The sequence below is a fragment of the Lampetra planeri genome, unplaced genomic scaffold (assembly GCF_965212315.1).
Source record: "Lampetra planeri unplaced genomic scaffold, kcLamPlan1.2.h2 scaffold_904, whole genome shotgun sequence".
Lineage (NCBI taxonomy): Eukaryota > Metazoa > Chordata > Hyperoartia > Petromyzontiformes > Petromyzontidae > Lampetra > Lampetra planeri.
Window position 1 is genome coordinate 10,342 of NW_027615726.1, and position 16,711 is coordinate 27,052.

At 47.1% G+C, this 16,711-nt stretch overlaps 1 protein-coding gene across 1 annotated transcript; it reads left to right on the forward strand.

Moving 5' to 3' along the window:
- The first annotated feature begins 302 nt into the window (after nt 1-302).
- LOC144742207 (solute carrier family 66 member 2-like) lies at nt 303-16,711 on the forward strand. Its single transcript, XM_078624674.1, is given in 8 exon segments — nt 303-505; nt 1,315-1,448; nt 2,745-2,795; nt 7,523-7,739; nt 16,497-16,518; nt 16,521-16,568; nt 16,570-16,611; nt 16,613-16,711. Coding segments are annotated over 8 exon segments (816 nt in total).

A 16,711-nucleotide genomic window follows, 5' to 3' on the forward strand; every position in this document is an offset into this window, starting at 1 on the left:
CAGCTAAGCTAGCTGCCGCGCGGACTGGGCGCATTGAGCCGTTTTCAACAAGGGAAACACCGGATTCTGTCCACCGGTGTCCGCGTCATTGTTCGGATTCACGTCTGGACTTTTGTGTCGCTGTGTTTGGTTTGCGATGCTGACGTGTTAGTCGCTTCCTTGGTGTGGTTCGTTGGAGTTGTCCGTTTTGAGAGCAAGGATCAGCTGGGGCACGAAGTCCTCAGGAGGACTCCGAGGCGGATCTCCACCTGCTCACAGCCCCCAGCAGCGCGTCAGGTCCGGGGACGAGTGAGCGGGTCGACATGGACGATGAGGTGCTGGAGCAGATTTGGACCGTGTTCAATACGCTGGTGTCGTGGGTGGCGGCCGGTGCCATGGTGTTCGGCGGGGTGGTTCCGTACATCCCCCAGTACAGAGACATCCGGCGCACTCAGAACGCGGAGGGATTCTCCACCTACGTGTGCATGGTTCTCCTGGTGGCCAACATCCTCCGAATACTCTTCAGGTCAGAACCCCGTTTAAAAATCTGCCAGTTTAAGCACATATCGGTTAACAGTCAGAACAGTCTATTAGTAGAATGGAAATTTAGACCGCCAGACTACAAATGGGGAATGAACTGTAATTGGGCATAGAAGAAATCTTCCTCAGAACTTTGTGCAGTCAAACAAAACTTGTGGACAGAGGTGGGCAGACTGTTACACTCGATTAAAATACTGCCACTTTAATGAAACATCCACTCAAATGAAAGCAAAAAGGATATACTTAAAAAAATACTACAAGTAAAAGGTTCATCGGTATGTATACTGTGTGTATCGTAACAAAGGGCTAAGAGGTTATAAATCAGAAACTAACACATTATTTTTAATTTAAGGAAAATAAGATCTGCTTTGCTTACTGGCGCAGTGAGTTCCCTTTTGATATTTGTAAATGATATTTTACTCGGTAACGAATGTGATTTAAAATGTAGTGAAGTACAATACTTCATGCAAAAGCTACTTAAATAATAGTAAAATAAGGGAAAAAAATAAAAAAGTATTAAATACACAGGAAAAACTACTTAATTCTAGTAATATGAGCAATTTTAATTCTGTACTTTCTATTTCAGATGGTGGATTATGATGGTTTGATAAAAGATCGTCAATTAGATATTGTATTGTACTGTATGTAACAAAACTTGGGTGCTCATCAGATCGACAACGTATTTTTTAAGGTCTGCAGTCACACACAGCAGCGACAATGTGAGAGAGTGGGGAAAACATCTTCTGGTGTAAAGCGGGGCTGTTTCATCAGGAAGTTCACTGCTCTTGTGTCCAGATTCGGACGCTACTTTGAGACGCTGCTGCTGTGGCAGAGCATCATCATGATCGCCACCATGCTGATCATGCTCAACCTGTGCACCAACGTCCGCATGGCCACCGAGATCAACACCAAACGACGCTCCTTCACAGGTCAGGAAGCCTCTGTGTGCGTGTGCGCGTGTGCGTGTGTGTGTGTGCGTGTGTGTGTGATGGACGTGAAGTGCAGGTGGGGACGAACTGGCTGAAGTCGTGAACTGACGAGCAGAAAGTGTTTTTACATCAGTCGTTTGTTAAAAGTTCACTCCTCTTAATACATGAACTCACTCGTTGGTTTCACCATTACAAAGTTGTCGTCAGGCACCTTAACAGTGTTTACTCACAGTCAGAGAAGAGATGGAAGATCCTTTCTTTAATGTACAGCTCTGGAAAAAATGAAGAGACCACTGCAAAATTGTATTTCTGATTTTACTATTTATAGGTATGTGTTTAAGTGAAATGAACATTTTTGTTTCATTTTATAATCTACTGACAACATTTCTTTCAAATTCCAAATAACAATTGTCATTTAGAGTATTAATTTGCAGAAAATGACAAATGGTGAAAATAACAAAAACGATGCAATGTTTTCAGACCTCAAATAATGCAAAGAAAACAAGATCATATTAATTTTAAAACATCACAATACTCATGTTTTAACTTAGCAAGAGTTCAGGAATCACTATTTGGTGGAATAACCCTGATTTTTAATCACAGCTTCATGTGTCTGGACATGCTCTCCACCATTCTGTCACATTGTTCTGGGGTGACTTCATTCCACTCCTGGCGCAATTGGCTGTCATACATGTAGAGATGATGGTTTCAGAAAAAAAATGCAGTGGTCTCTTAATTTTTTCCAGAGCTGTATAGTCGATGTACAGTTAAACAACAACTAATAATGCTGATGCGACAAAAATCAAATAGCTTTGTATTCCGGGTGACCCCTCTGAAAATGATTACATCAATAAAAAGGGTTATCTTATCTTAATTTTCAACTTTGGGTGTGTGTGTTTCATCACAAATAATTATTTAAAAAGAAATAATCTCCCTCAAAAAAGAATATTTTGTCTGTTAAATGAAATTATTTGCAGCTGATGGAATGAAACATATATCATCATATCACTGGTTGTTATGTGTTGCCCTTAAAGTCCTATTGTGGAACCTTGTTGTGCTGGAAACTGTTGCTGGTCTACAAATGTGTTGTGAAAGTTCAACTTGAAGGTAAACGCTTCAGTAACGGAACACTGTCGCCCTCTTCTGGTGTTTGTGTGTCCGACTAACCAGGACGACCAGTGTTCTCTGGAATCACCCGCGATGACCTCTGTCACTCCGTAGCTCTCCCTCCAGACCGATCAGCCAACCCTTCTTTTTTCTCCCCCTTTGTGTTACTGATGTATGTTCCGTCTGTAGCGACAGACAGTAAGGACGAGGAGCTCAGAATCCCTAAACGGCTCTTTGTGGGTACGTACACAACCGAGTGTCATCATGAGAAGCATCAGTCGTAGTCACCTGCCTCTCCCCCCTCCCCGTCCATCTCTGTGTGCATGACGACCTGCAGCCGCCACCAACCGACTTACCACGAACACGTCTGGAAGGAGCATGAACCCGTTTCACCCACACGTGATCCCAGTTTGATCCATGCACGCATTCGCTGTCCGTCTGCAGCTTCCTCACCGCATGTTTCACCGCACGTCCGTCCTGCAACCCCCCCGGTGTGTGAACTGTGTGACGTCTCTGTGTGCATGTGTAACGTCTGCGTTCATAGGACGTTCCTATCGGTGAACTAACCCCCAAACTCTTGTCTCCTTCCGTCCTTGTTTCAGTCTGAGTTGCTGCATGTTTGTCTCAGATCGGCTGATTTCTTCTGCAGCACTGGAATGTGAACGCAGAGCGTCATAATATTTATAATATTTAATGGTTTGTTCATGTTGTCTTCGTCTCCCCACTGGCTTTTTGAAATAATTCCAGGCAGCGTGGGGGGAGGACGGGCACGTAGAGCCAGGGTGGATTAGTGGCCCTCACACAAGTATTGACACACACACACACACATATGTGTGCATATGTGTTGACTGATCAATATTTCACTTCTGCTGACGGAATCACTGTGGACAAAATCTGTTTCCTTTGGGGGGGGGGCTGCTGCTGCAATATGGTTCTTTTCAATGCAGAGAAGAGTGTGTGTATGTGTGTAAATGTGTCTGGACAAAACTAAACAGTTTGTTTTCAGTCACAGTAGAAAAAAAGTCTAAGACCTAACAGAGCTGTGATCTGATTGGCTGCTCAATTAAACCCAAGCAGGAGATTAGTGAGACCCAGTCACATGACTGCTGCCAACACTGATTACTGTTGTGACCCACACCCCCGCTCTGCCCACTCCCAAGAAGGTCAGCCAATTTGAACCTCCTGAGGCCTGAGCTTTAGTTTGTCGTGCATTTTTATTTCTCCTCACTGTTTGGGCTGAGTACAGAAACATTAAATAAATCAATGAAATCAATAAAGATTAAAAACTCATCAATCAATACATTTAATTAATGGATCATAATAATAGGAATAATACATTTAAAGAAACTCTTTACTCTTTACAAAAAAACCCAAATCATGGTGCTGAAACATAATGTCCATGTATGTGTACGCGGGGCCTTGGAAGGCTAATGTCACTTTTTAAGGTGGCAGTTTTATTGTGTGCTTTTTTCAGCAATGCCCAACACAACAAACCAAACAACAAGTCGGTCCCTGTCTTACCTGTCCATAAAAAAACAATGTAAACCAAAGGACAATCAACATAAAAATCAGGGGAAAAGTGACCTTAACTGTTTACATTTACCAGAATTTACCACTGTAAAACCAAAGGTAGTTTGATCCACAAAACCGTGAGAGACGTCACATTCAGGCTGCTGATGCACTGGGGATGGGGAGAGAGAGAAGGTTGGAGCCGGAATTTAAACTGAGACCAGCCAATCAGCAGGCAGCAACCCGGTCACATGGTTCACATGCGTCCTCTCCCAGCCCTGCAGCTCATCTCACACACACACACACACACACACACACACACACACACACACACACACACACACACACACACACAGACAGGCTGACCTGAACACCCGTGCTGGGGACACTAGGTGGCAGTCACAGAATGTTTTCATCAACTTCATGTGACTGATGCTACATATTGATTTCTGTGCATCATTTCATTGGTAAACTGATCAACCCAGCGGGACATTGACCTGTCTACAGTTTGGTGGGGTGGTGGGAGCTGACTCATCAATCAGTCATCAATCGGCAGCAGGGCCGAGTGCCGTCACATATGACAGACATGTTCTTTGATTGCAGCTTTGCCCCGTCTGAGTCAGCTCATTGAGCTGCGGGCGGCGAGCAGACTTGCTCGCTATTGTGGACAGCTTGTCAGCCCCCAGAGTAGGGAGGCACCGAGGGGAAAAAAGTGGACGAGCTGTGGATGAGCTTGCCCGGAGCAGCATCGGTCAGCGACTGTAAGATGAACGCACGAGACTCCAGACACAGCGTCTGTGCAGTGACTCACCTCTGTGTTCAGTCAGGTGGTCCGAGCGTAGCCTCTCTGCGCTGTGATCACACCGGGCTCCTCCATCAACACAGCTGACGTTTCATCATCACACTTCCACATGTTCACATACTGTCTGCATGTGGTCTGCTGCTGCTTCAGCTGCATTTTCAGGAGACGTCGTGGTGGTGTTAGGTCAAGGTGAAGTGGTGGTGAACAGGTCCCTTTATAAAAATTCATCACAGGAAGCAAAAGAGCAGCGAGTGATTGTGGCAGCCGCATTGTGACACACTTTCCTGCTCTGTGGGGAGGTTCGGCGGCCTTGAAACGATGTGAAGGGGTGATGTGAATGGGATGGTTCTCTGTCAGAGGTCTCATTGGTCAGCAGGGACTCCTCTGCTTCATAGTACATAGATGTGAACACACACAATGTGGGAGCGGTCATCGAGGTCCACATGAGTCATTGCTACTGTCCTCTACAAGGTCCGGAGGAAATGACTGGTTACTAGTTACTTACTTAGTTTTGTAGTTAGTTACTTGGCCTGTTACTTATTTACCTTGTTAGTGACCTGGTTAGTTTCTTTGTTAGTTACTAGCAAGGTAGTTAGTTATTTACTTAGTACTTAGTCACTTGGCTTAGGAGTTACATTGTTACTTAGTTACTCAGCTAGTTAGTTCCATGGTTAGTTACTCATTTAACTGGTTGTTAGTTATGTAGTTAGTTACTTGGTACTTATGTAGTGAGGTTCATTCCTAGTTAGTTACATGGTTGTAACCTACTACTTACAGGTAATCATGTTTAAATTCATGAGTCCATATTGTTGCCACTTGACAACGGTCCGGAACCTTCTGGCCTTCATCAAACTAGTTAACACACATCTCCATGACGTTGGAAGGACCTGGGACCTTCAGCTGATGACCCCGTGACCTTCCCTGATGTGTTGATGTGTGCATGCGTTGTTCATTCAGTGTTCAGTAAACCTTCCCTCGTCTTCTCCCACGGGTGCTGCAGTGACAGCAAACTCCTTATTTCGACACACACGGCCCGGCCCCGATGTACATTTCCAGGGCAGAACTGGCAAATGAGCAGCTGGAACTCTGACCCACGTCTTCCTACGCGTGCGCCGCGGCTCCGTGGGCCTTGGGACGTTCAGGCTCGGTAGGAAGTCGATTGTACGCAGCTCCGCTCTGCTCCCACACAGCGCTGCTGCTCCTGCTGCTGCCGCCAACCAGCGCTGGGATTAGAGAGGGATGAGAGACTGCCCGGGGTCCAAGTGGCCCAGCAGGGGGAGGTTTATGGGGGGATACGGCTGCGGTAAACATCTCTGTGTGGTGGCTGTGAGTTGGCGCTGCGGCTCTGCCCACTAGAGACCGTGTTCTGTACACGTGCAGGAGCAGGAAGGAAAGATGGAACGCAGAACACCGAAGGTGGAACAGCAGATCAAGCTGCCAGCACAGGTTAGTTCTCCTCCTGCTCGCTCCTCGACAGCACGAGTGGGAGTTTGTCATCGTTTCAGCTTGAAGACCTGAGAAAGGAATGGGTTGAAAAGAGTTTTTCGACTTGTGTATTTGAACGTTCATTTAAGAAGTCTGATTGAGAAGTTGTGTGTCTGCACATCGTGTCCACCTACACAACATGTGAGGCTCCTTCACCAGAGGAGACGGATATGTCCCCTTTAGAGAGCTAGCAGATTAATATGGTGGCTTCGGTGGTTTCAGCAATTTGTCTATTACATATTGTCCCAGTTTGCCAATAATAATAATAATTTCGGCAAACCAGCTGTATGTCAATTACCTGAGAGCGTGAGTGTTGTTAGAGGGTTTGATGTCAGTCATCGGTGTCCTGATAGTCGTCCTTCCTCTGGGCTTCTCGCTTTCTTTACCGCAAAGTATCCACCATAAAGACTGGAGGTGTGTGTGAGTGTGTGTGTGTGTGTGTGTGTGTGTGTGTGTGTGTGTGTGTGTGTGTGTGTGTGTGTGTGTGTGTGTGTGTGTGTGGGTGGGTGTGTGGGTGTGTGGGTGTGGGGGGGGTGGTTTGGGGGGGGGTGGGTGTGTGTGTGTGTGTGGGTGTGTGTGTGTGTGTGTGTGTGGGTGGGTGTGGGTGTGTGTGTGTGTGTGGGTGTGTGTGTGTGGGTGGGTGTGGGTGTGTGTGTGTGTGTGTGTGTGGGTGTGTGACTTGCAGTTTTGTGTGGGTGTGTGTTGAGTGAACATTCACAGCTCAAGTGTGAAGTGACAATTTAAGTACAATAAAGTTTTGTTGTTGTTTTTCCCCACATTCTATTAGATTATTATTACATTGATGACAACAGGATCAGCTGCTGGTTGTGTGAGCAGAGGGAAGAAGGGTTTAATGCCGCCGTTGACATGGATTCTATTACTTCCTGGCGGTGGAGGATGATCTCATCTGTTTGTCAGATGCCTGAAATGGACGAAGCACTTCAGTAAAGAACAAAAGAGAGAAAAGAGGCTGAAAGTACATGGACGTTGAACGTGCGTCCCACCCAGTTTGACTGTTTCCTGGTCGACACGGACGTCTTTGTGTCATGTGACGTATTCCATCAGAGACGTGTAAAATGCTGTGATGGAGTGAAGGCTGACGTGTGCTGTGTGTTGGTCAGTCTGTCCTCCTCATGTGTGGACTCACTCCTCTCTCCTTATGCACCTCCAGACCTGGACTGGAACTACTTCTGGTCGTGGAGCCGTTTCCTGGATTACGTGCAGTGCGTGCTGGCCTTCACGCTGGTGGCGGCCTACATCACGTACGTGCTCCTGGACTCGGCGGTGTTCGTGGAGAGCCTGGGCTTCCTGGCCGTGTTCACCGAAGCCATGCTGGGGACGCCGCAGCTCTACTGCAACTATCAGAACAAGTCCACAGAGGGCATGAGGTACCAGCGCTGCTGTTTGGAGGGACTGGGTTTAATTGGCCGGTTACCATGGAGACAGACATCACATAGCTGCAGTTATCTAGGTGGATGTTCATTTTTGAGTTGAAGCCCATGAGGTGGTAGATTTAATGTACACACACAGTTTAATGGAGGGATGGTTACATACGTTTATGCATGAATAGATATATACAAAGACAGACTGACTCATTCATTCATTCATTCATTCATTCATTCATTCATTCATTCCTTCTTTCTGTGGACCATCAACCGTCCCAGTAACAGAAACCAGTGGCTGACATTCACCCTAACCCGGCCGTCAAACTCCTGAGTGTTCTGGTGTGAGAGGCCTGTCAGTGACGGAGCAATCATCAACGCCGACTAATGCCTGTTAACTATTTCTGGCACCTGTCGGCAGGAAGTGAGGCAGCGGCGCCTGGCAACTGATCATTAAGCTCGACGACTTCTGCCCCGCTGGAGGTTTTCTGACAGTCGGTGTGAGGAGGAATATTTACAGCTCATTCATGACGAGTCTCTGAGAGCAGTTACTGGCTCTGACGTCTAATGGGTTCTTGGACGCTGTGGCCAAGACATGGAGGACGTGTTCCAGGTGTACAGCGCTGGAACAACTGTCACACAAAGAAGCCCGCTGTTATCCAGCATGTGAAGGCAGACGTGGTCACATCGTGAAAATACGAAAAACATTTTCCACCCAACACACAGCTGATAAAAGACTTCCCTGCAGTGTGTGTGTGCGTGCGCCGCTCTCGGCTGCTTGTCGTGCTGCTGCAGACTGATAAGGGAGCCCCAGCAGGGCTGTCCGTCCACCGAACGGCCATGACGGCTCCCACGCTGGGCCCTTCCTCACCCCCCCGATTCTTTGTCTGCAGTCCACGAGCCGTCCTACACGTAAAATGAAGGCTTTTCACCAGCTGTTGCAGGTGGATGAAGACAACGGGCATTAGAGTATGATCAGAGCTGAAACCATCAACGCATCGTCCACCTGTCCTGTTCTCCCCCCGTCATGGACGTTCAGTCTGAGTTCATTGGAAAGCAGTGAAGAATGGGAGCAGGGAGCCATGACGACAAGCATTGAATCCACCATCTATGTTCAGTCTCTTTGTGGATCGTTCCCTTCAACTCGTGTTGGAAAAGTGCTTCAGGCCGGTTTGACTTCCTGTGTTCCCGTGCTGCCGTAACAAATCATGACACAGCAGTTCTCTACTCATTACCGGCCGTGGTTTATTCTGTGCTAATTCAAAAGCATAGAATAGGTTACAGTAGAATGTATTGCAACGATGAAATGTGCTTGTGCTGTGCATGAGTACAAACACTATGAAGTACACACACACTCACACACACACACACACACACACACACACACACACACACACACGTCCACAAACATCCCACCTGAATAAATAACAGTTTAATGAATGTGTCAGTACTAAACAGCTACACACCACTAACATCTAATATGCAATCATCCGTTCATTCATTCATTCATTCATCCATCCATCCCCTACCGTTGCCCTGGTTACAGGTCTCGGTGGTCCTGGGCAAACGTCATCCGATGGCGTGACGCCGTGTCTCGGTGAAGTTGGTTAACTCTGCTAGAAGTTTCCGCCTGTCGCCTGCAGCTCTTCATCCTCCATCTCGCTGCCGCTGCTCCGTGTTTTTGCAGCAGCGCCTCAAAGCGATCCTCTGCCTGTCTGCTTCTGCAGTAGAACGGGTTTCATCAACAGTCGCAGGAATAGTTGCTGAGTCATGTGTGGTCAGATAGGTGCTGCAGCAGGGAATGGTCGGTTTGCATCAGCAGGACCTTCATTTGACGATGGACACGACAGCACCCAGCTCATTTGGTGTGATCTGGATGGAGACGACTGTCGTCACTCGGTGTGTGTGTGTGTGTACGTCATGCTCTGTTGTGGGTGACAGTGTTCTTCCACCGCCGTGCACTGTGACAAGCATGAGCCAGAGCACGTCCACATTCTCATTGTCATTTCCAGCTCTGGAGTTGTTTGTGTTCTCTCCTCCATGTGCACACAACGCGTTGAGTCTGGCAGGCTGTTGCTAAGTTACTTTACCTAGCAACAATGTGTGTGTGTGTGTGTGTGTGTGGGGGGGGGGGGGGGTTGTCAGTCCTGTTCCAGGGTTTGAACGTACTGTAGATGCAGGTTTTTAATGTGTTGAAGGTGTTCAGAGGTGAATTCAGGGCAGGAGTGAACATGTGAATCTGACAGACGAGAAGCTGGAAGTGGCTGGAATGAGAAGAAAAACAGTCCGATCCAGTCACGTCGCGCTGACCTCCTCATGCTCCCCAGGCGCTCTGTTCACACTCCTCACACGTTTCCAGGTGTCGGCCTCCACCAGATCTTTCAGCAGGTGTTGTGTGTTGTACGCACACTGACCATTTGTAATCACAAGATAAGAAACCGCACAGAAGAACAGATGTCGGCCAGATTAAATAACCACATGTTGCCTGTGATAATAACGGGACATGAATGGAGGAGGTGGGTGAGCTGTGACTGTGACTGTGTGCATAAAGACTTGAAAACAAACCGAGTTCAGGCAGAGGGAGACACGTTTGTCCCATGAGGTCGTCGGAAGGGTCCAGTCGTCTTCACCCGTCTAGTCGAACTTGTCTTTGTGCCACATTCAGTGGTAGAACTGTTTTCTAAACATCGAAAGGACTTCAGGTGACTGAAGTAGACAAACAGCCGACCCGTTTGATCCGGTACCTCGGAGCCATCAAACATTGAAGTAGTGCAGCTCTGTTTTTTCTTCTGGGACTCCAGGGAGTAACTTTGCATGTTAAAACAAATCTCATCCTGTCTCTTTTCATTCGTCCCTCCCCAGAAACACTCGGTGTCCCCGTACTAAAGTACTTTCTGTGCCTGGTGCAGATGAACAACGTTCTTCACAGACTACTTTCCTTCATCATTGGAAACGAGATACGAACGCTTCAGCAAACAAAGAAACAACACGAGAGCTCCGCTCGGACAGAAGGGAAACCTGAGACGTCAGCTCTTCATGGTGTGTGTGTGTGTGTGTGTGTGGGGGGGGGGGGGGGTAGTACAGTGTTTTAACTGTTCTCAGGTCGCTGCTGTTATTAGTCCTGACTCTGGTGCCTACACAGTAAACACAGACACACACACACACTCTTCCAGACAAATAGACAGAGGCAGACTGGAGGTCCAGACAGCCAGCGGTGGCCTTATAAGGTTCAGGCGTTGGAGCTACACCTCAGTGTGTTAGATAACAGAGCCAGAGCCTTATTTAGGCTGTGGGACACACACACACACACACACACACACACACACACACACACACACATTCGGCAGGTCTATAGTGGAGCTGTAGAAGAGGGCAATCAGGTGGACGCTCTGTCTGTCCTCCATCCTCCCTCCATCAGTCAGCTCAGCCTTTTCTCCACCGGACTCTGGGATGAAAATCAATCATTTGTGCTTTTAGTGCTCGAGAGCAGTTGGGGGTTTCGTTGTGGTGCGAGAGGAAGCGATGAAATGCAGCTGCACGTGATGGAGAGCTGCTAAGAACTGCAGACGGGTGACACCAGGACCGTTTGTGAGGGAGCAAAGGTGTCAGAGGTCAAAGAGCCGATGAGTGTGTCAGTGACAGTACACGGACGTAAATACACACAAAAACATTTGAAGTGTTAAAGAAAAAACATCACGTCCAATGAGTTACTAATGACCAATGTTTGAGACCCAAAATAAACACCTGGAACATGGAGTTCAACTTGTGTAGACCTGTAATGAAACCTGCCTTCCACCAGCCCACAAATCTATTGATCCGAGCTGTGACCTTTTAAAGGTGTTGGGTTTATTTTTAGGAGCATACTTTCTCCGTGGTCGTCCGTCGGAGAGGTGACGAACGAGGATCCACTGTGTTCCCACGTATCAGGAAACCAGCAGCAGTTACCCAGGAACCACGAGGAGGGGGGTGTTTAACAGAGATAACCAGGTCCTCACTCCGAGGGGAGAAGAAGAAGATGTGAAAGGTCGGAGGTTGAATGTTTAGAGACCAGAAGGAACGGAAGAAGGAGAACGAGGGGGAAAATGGCTACGTTTGCACAAATTGGCCTCGGAAAAGAAAGAGGGCTGAGGTGAAGCTGCAGCTATGAATAATGCAGGAAGAGATTCGGTAGTAAAGCTTTGCCCCGACGACGGCGGGCCGACATCTCGGGATCGGCTCAGCCGGAGTGACGGGCGCCAGATTACCTCTAATCCCTCCACTCCGTGTTGAACACGAGGAGGACGTCAGAGTTTCCCCTGTTCTTACAGCTCAGCACATCACGTTCCATCAGGAAAACTGTTCCATCCCCTTGGTTTGTCCGCTGTCCAATACATTGTCCCGTTCTGATTGTGTGTATTACTCACAGAGTCCAAAAACCACTCCGGGCACATGTATTGTGATTTATCAGACCTGCGGACGGGACTCTGTGTTCTAAATAACACTCGTGAAGGGCGTGAACAGAGTAAAAGTAATAGAAACCTACATAGAACATTGTGAAAACACGTGTTTGCTGAGTCATGGGGGCGATGGACCGCTTGTTGGTTACATGTGCACCTCATTCCCCTCCAGCGGTGTCACTCAACAGTGTGTTCATTTTTGTGATCGATGGAAACAACATGTCCAAAACCCTGGTTTGAATACTGCCGTCTCCCCGTTTTCTCTTTTGGGATCGTAGTAAACCAGGTCCGTCTCTTTCACATCAGCACATTTCCAATCTGGGAAAAGAAGAATGACCTGGTTCTCCTCCGTCCGAGGTGTGATTGTCGCAGAATTCACCACTGAATATTCTGTGTCTGCGCCCAGCAGCAACTAGGAGCATTCTGGGGATGACGTCACAGTTTATACTGACTTTCTTGAAAACACATCGGTTCTTATGTGTATGAATGAAATGAAAAGTCTTTTCAGCTCAGAAACCGGCCGACACATTCTTTCCTTTGGATTTCTTTTTTTTTTTTAAACATGTTTTTTCTTATTTCACACTTAGAGACAGTTCTGTTGGGTGGGGTTACAGTGGTTCCCTGGTATATGGTACCTACATATATATGCCAATACAGAGTAATTCACACACATTATTATATTATTCAGTCACAGCTATACAATCGTCTCAATTCTTTCCCAGTTGTTCCAATGAGCTTGTGGTAAAAAGACGTTCCCATAGCCCTCTCTCGTCCTCACTGTCACTGACTCTCGCTAACATTTGTTCATATGATGCGATTTCTGCCATTTTTTCAATCCACCCTTTATAGTCCGGTGGGGATGTACTCTTCCATACCCTGAGGATAATCCGGGCTGCCGTAACCGTCCCGACCTTTATGACTGCCAAATATTGTTTTGACACTCCCATTACTTGTGATTGGTCGCCCAGTAAGCACAATCTTGGAGTGACTGGGATCTCAAGCTCCAGAGCCTTCCCTAGATGTTCTAATACTTTTACCCAAAATGGTTGTATCAGACTACATTCCCATAGAACATGTAGGAAAGTCCCTGCCTGTGTACCACATTTCCAACACAGATTATCAGGTAATAAACCCATCCTATGGAGTCTAGAGGGGGTGAAGTAGAACCTGTGTATTATCTTATATTGAGTAAACGTCCCTCTAGCCTCCCTGATGTATTTTCCTGAGTTTCCAATTATACCCTTCCACTCCAACTCACTCAGTTCGCAATCCAAGTCTCTCTGCCAAATAGTCTTCAGAGTCCGGCAGATATCCTTATTTAGCCTGCTAAAGTTTCGATAAAACACTGCTGCCTTATGCCCTATCTCTGGTAAATCCAGAAAGTCCTTCACAGGGTTCGTGTCATCTGCAAATTGCCCTTTTATAATACAGTGTTTAATTTGAATGTATTTCTAAAAGTTGCCCTTTTCTTCTTGGTCATACCTTTGCAGTAATTCTGAAAATGATATAAATTCTCCATTCACAATTAAATCACTTATTTTGCAGATTCCATTTCTGAACCATTGTCTCCAGAAAACTGTTTTCTTCCCAATACATATGTCTGGGTTATTCCACAGTGAGGCATACATTTGCTTTAGATGTAGTGTTCTGCACCTTTTGTGGACTTCTTTCCAGACCTCCTTTGAGTAGTTCAGTATTGGGGGATGTTCTTGTCCACTGGTGGATGGACCTTGTGACAGTGCATCCAGCGGGTTGAAGGGACTTTGAAGTTCCATTTCAATTTGAATCCAACTCAGTTTTGTGTCTGTTCCCTTCCAATATTTGGCAAGTCTCGTCATTTCAAACGCCAAGTTGTATAGTCTCAGGTCGGGGAGGGCCATTCCTCCTATTTCCTTTGGGGCCCACATTTTCTTGACATTTATCCTTGGCTTTTTCTTGTCCCACAAAAAGTCCTTGACAATGGCATCATATTGCTTAAACCATCGTGGTGCTACACACATCGGTAACATCATGGACACATAGTTAACCTGTGCTGCCATCACCATTTTAATTACATTAATTTTCCCCCATAGCATTAGTTTTAATTTTCCCCATTTGTCCATATGAAATTTAATTTTTTGGAGGACCGGGTCCCAGTTTAACTGTATCATCTCCTCTATTTTTGGACTGAGACGAATACCCAGATATTTCATACCTGATGGTACCCATCTGAATCCAAATGGTGTAATATCGCTAGCACAGCATGTATCTGAGATGGGCATGCCCTCTGATTTATGCCAGTTGATCTTGTACCCTGATAGTCTAGAGTAGGAGTCAATACTTTCCAGTAGTTTTGGGAGGGACTTCTTTGGGTCTGTCATTACCACCAATATATCATTGGCATACATAAACAATTTGTGCTCCCTCCCCCCTGCATATACTCCACGGATCCCTTCATCTGCCCGTATTGCCACGGCCAGTGGCTCCAGGAAAATTGTGAAGAGTAATGGAGAGAGCGCACATCCCTGGCGGTTTTCCTCGTGAGAGACTAAAAAAGTCTGATAGAATGCCATTTGTAAACACAGCTGCTCTCGGTTTGGAATATAGTATTTTTATCCATCGACAGAAGTCCCTTCCAAAACCAAATTTTGACATGACAGATGTCAGAAATCCCCACTCTACCCTATCAAATGCCTTTTCCGCATCTAGTGACAGAGCCACCACTGAGGTTGGGTTATTGCTATTCAGCCATGTTAGGTGCATAAGTCATGTTGTCTGCTGATGACCTATTCTTGACAAAGCCCACCTGGTCACCATCTATAATATCTGGCAATATTTCTTCTAGTCTTGATGCCAGGGTCTTTGTCAAGATCTTACAGTCCACCCCCAGCAGACTCACTGGTCTGTAATTGGCTGGGTCCGACCCGTCTCTGTCCTTTTTGGGTATCAATGAAATTAATGCCTCATTAAACGTATCGGGGAGTGAACCCAACTCAAAAGCCTCCATGTACACCTTATGTAATACGGGGGCCAATATATCAATATACTTCTTGTAGTATTCAACAGGTAGGCCGTCCAGACCTGGTGATTTCCCTGTTTTCATTGCTTGGATAGTAGCTCTGATGTCCTCCTCCGTTATGGGGGCCTCCATCCTATTTCTTTGGCAGTTCGAAATAGTCGTTAATTGCAGGTTTGAGAAAAATGCATTCATCTCATCAGATGTGGGTGTGCAAGATGAGGTATACAAATCCTTATAAAAGGTTTCAAATGTTCTATTAATGTCCCTGGAAGACGTGAGTATTTCACTACCTCTTTTTATCATTGGGATATTATTGGAATTCTCCTTCTGTTTAAGCTGTCTGTTTCCTTTGGATTTCAAGCACCAGCTCCGTGTTGTACCAAACACCTGACCTGACACGAGTCAAACTCTAGAACGAGACGATTCCACGTTGGTCTGCGTGTGTCCAGATATACTTGTCGACATCTTTCCTTCCGGAGGCACCTCTGTTTAAGGGAACCCCGGAGGCTCGCTCCTCGTTCACTGCTGCGTGTGTCCGTAGCGTTCCTGGAGGATGTCACGTCTGAATACAGTTGTGTCTTTCACCTGGGGGGGCCTCGACTCTTCTCTTATCTATCTACCGTGAGCGCCTGTTCAGCTTTCTCTTTCGGGCTCTTTGAGCTGCCAATGCCAGCGAGAGGACAAACTTCTTCACTCGCACGGGCGCTTTTCTCTTCAGTCAACAGCTCGTTACTTCCATCGCGTCCGCCGGTCTGTGTCCCGGCCTCGTCTGGACCGCAAAGTCCACGGCATCTAGAGTTCAGATGGGAAAACCTCAGTGTGAGAAGAACGATGACGTCAGCGAGGGACGTCTCGTCAAATCTCGTCAAATACACCGTGTCATTCGGTTGAGGTTGTGTAGCACATCGACCACGGTGCACAGATGCTAACAACCTAGCTAGCTAACAAGCTAGGCCAGGTGAGAGCCTAGAGCCAGCGCTAGCATCCGTTAGCTCGGTGCTTTCTGTTCACTGTGGCAGGTTTGAATACGTCACGTGGACGCTCCTGCTACCCGCCGACACCCACCCGACATGGCTAACTATGCTAGCTCTCGGAGACGATACGACCATCGTAAAGGTGATCAGAGACAACATGACGGCCATCTTGTAGTAGTTTCATTTGCTAAGAAAAACACAGCGACGCAGACACACACACACACACACACACACACACAAGTAGAAACGACAACAGTGTTAATTCAGCTCTGAAGCATGAATCCAGCTCCAGTCACCGTGTGTGACTGCGACTCAACCGAGTCTCCTCATCTCTTCTCTCTCTCTTTCCTCTCAGTATCAAGATGGTGCTGATGTGGGACGAGCGGCGGACACCTTTAAGACCGGCTACTTCCTGCTCACCCAGGCCCCCCGTGCAGTTCTGGACCTGCGGCCTCCTGCAGGTTGTCGCGGGACTTTGCCATCCTCTTCCAGGTTTACTACTACAGCCGCTACCCGCAGAAACCCGTGTCCCACACCGTGTCCCACAGCACCAGCGCCAAAGCCCTCTGA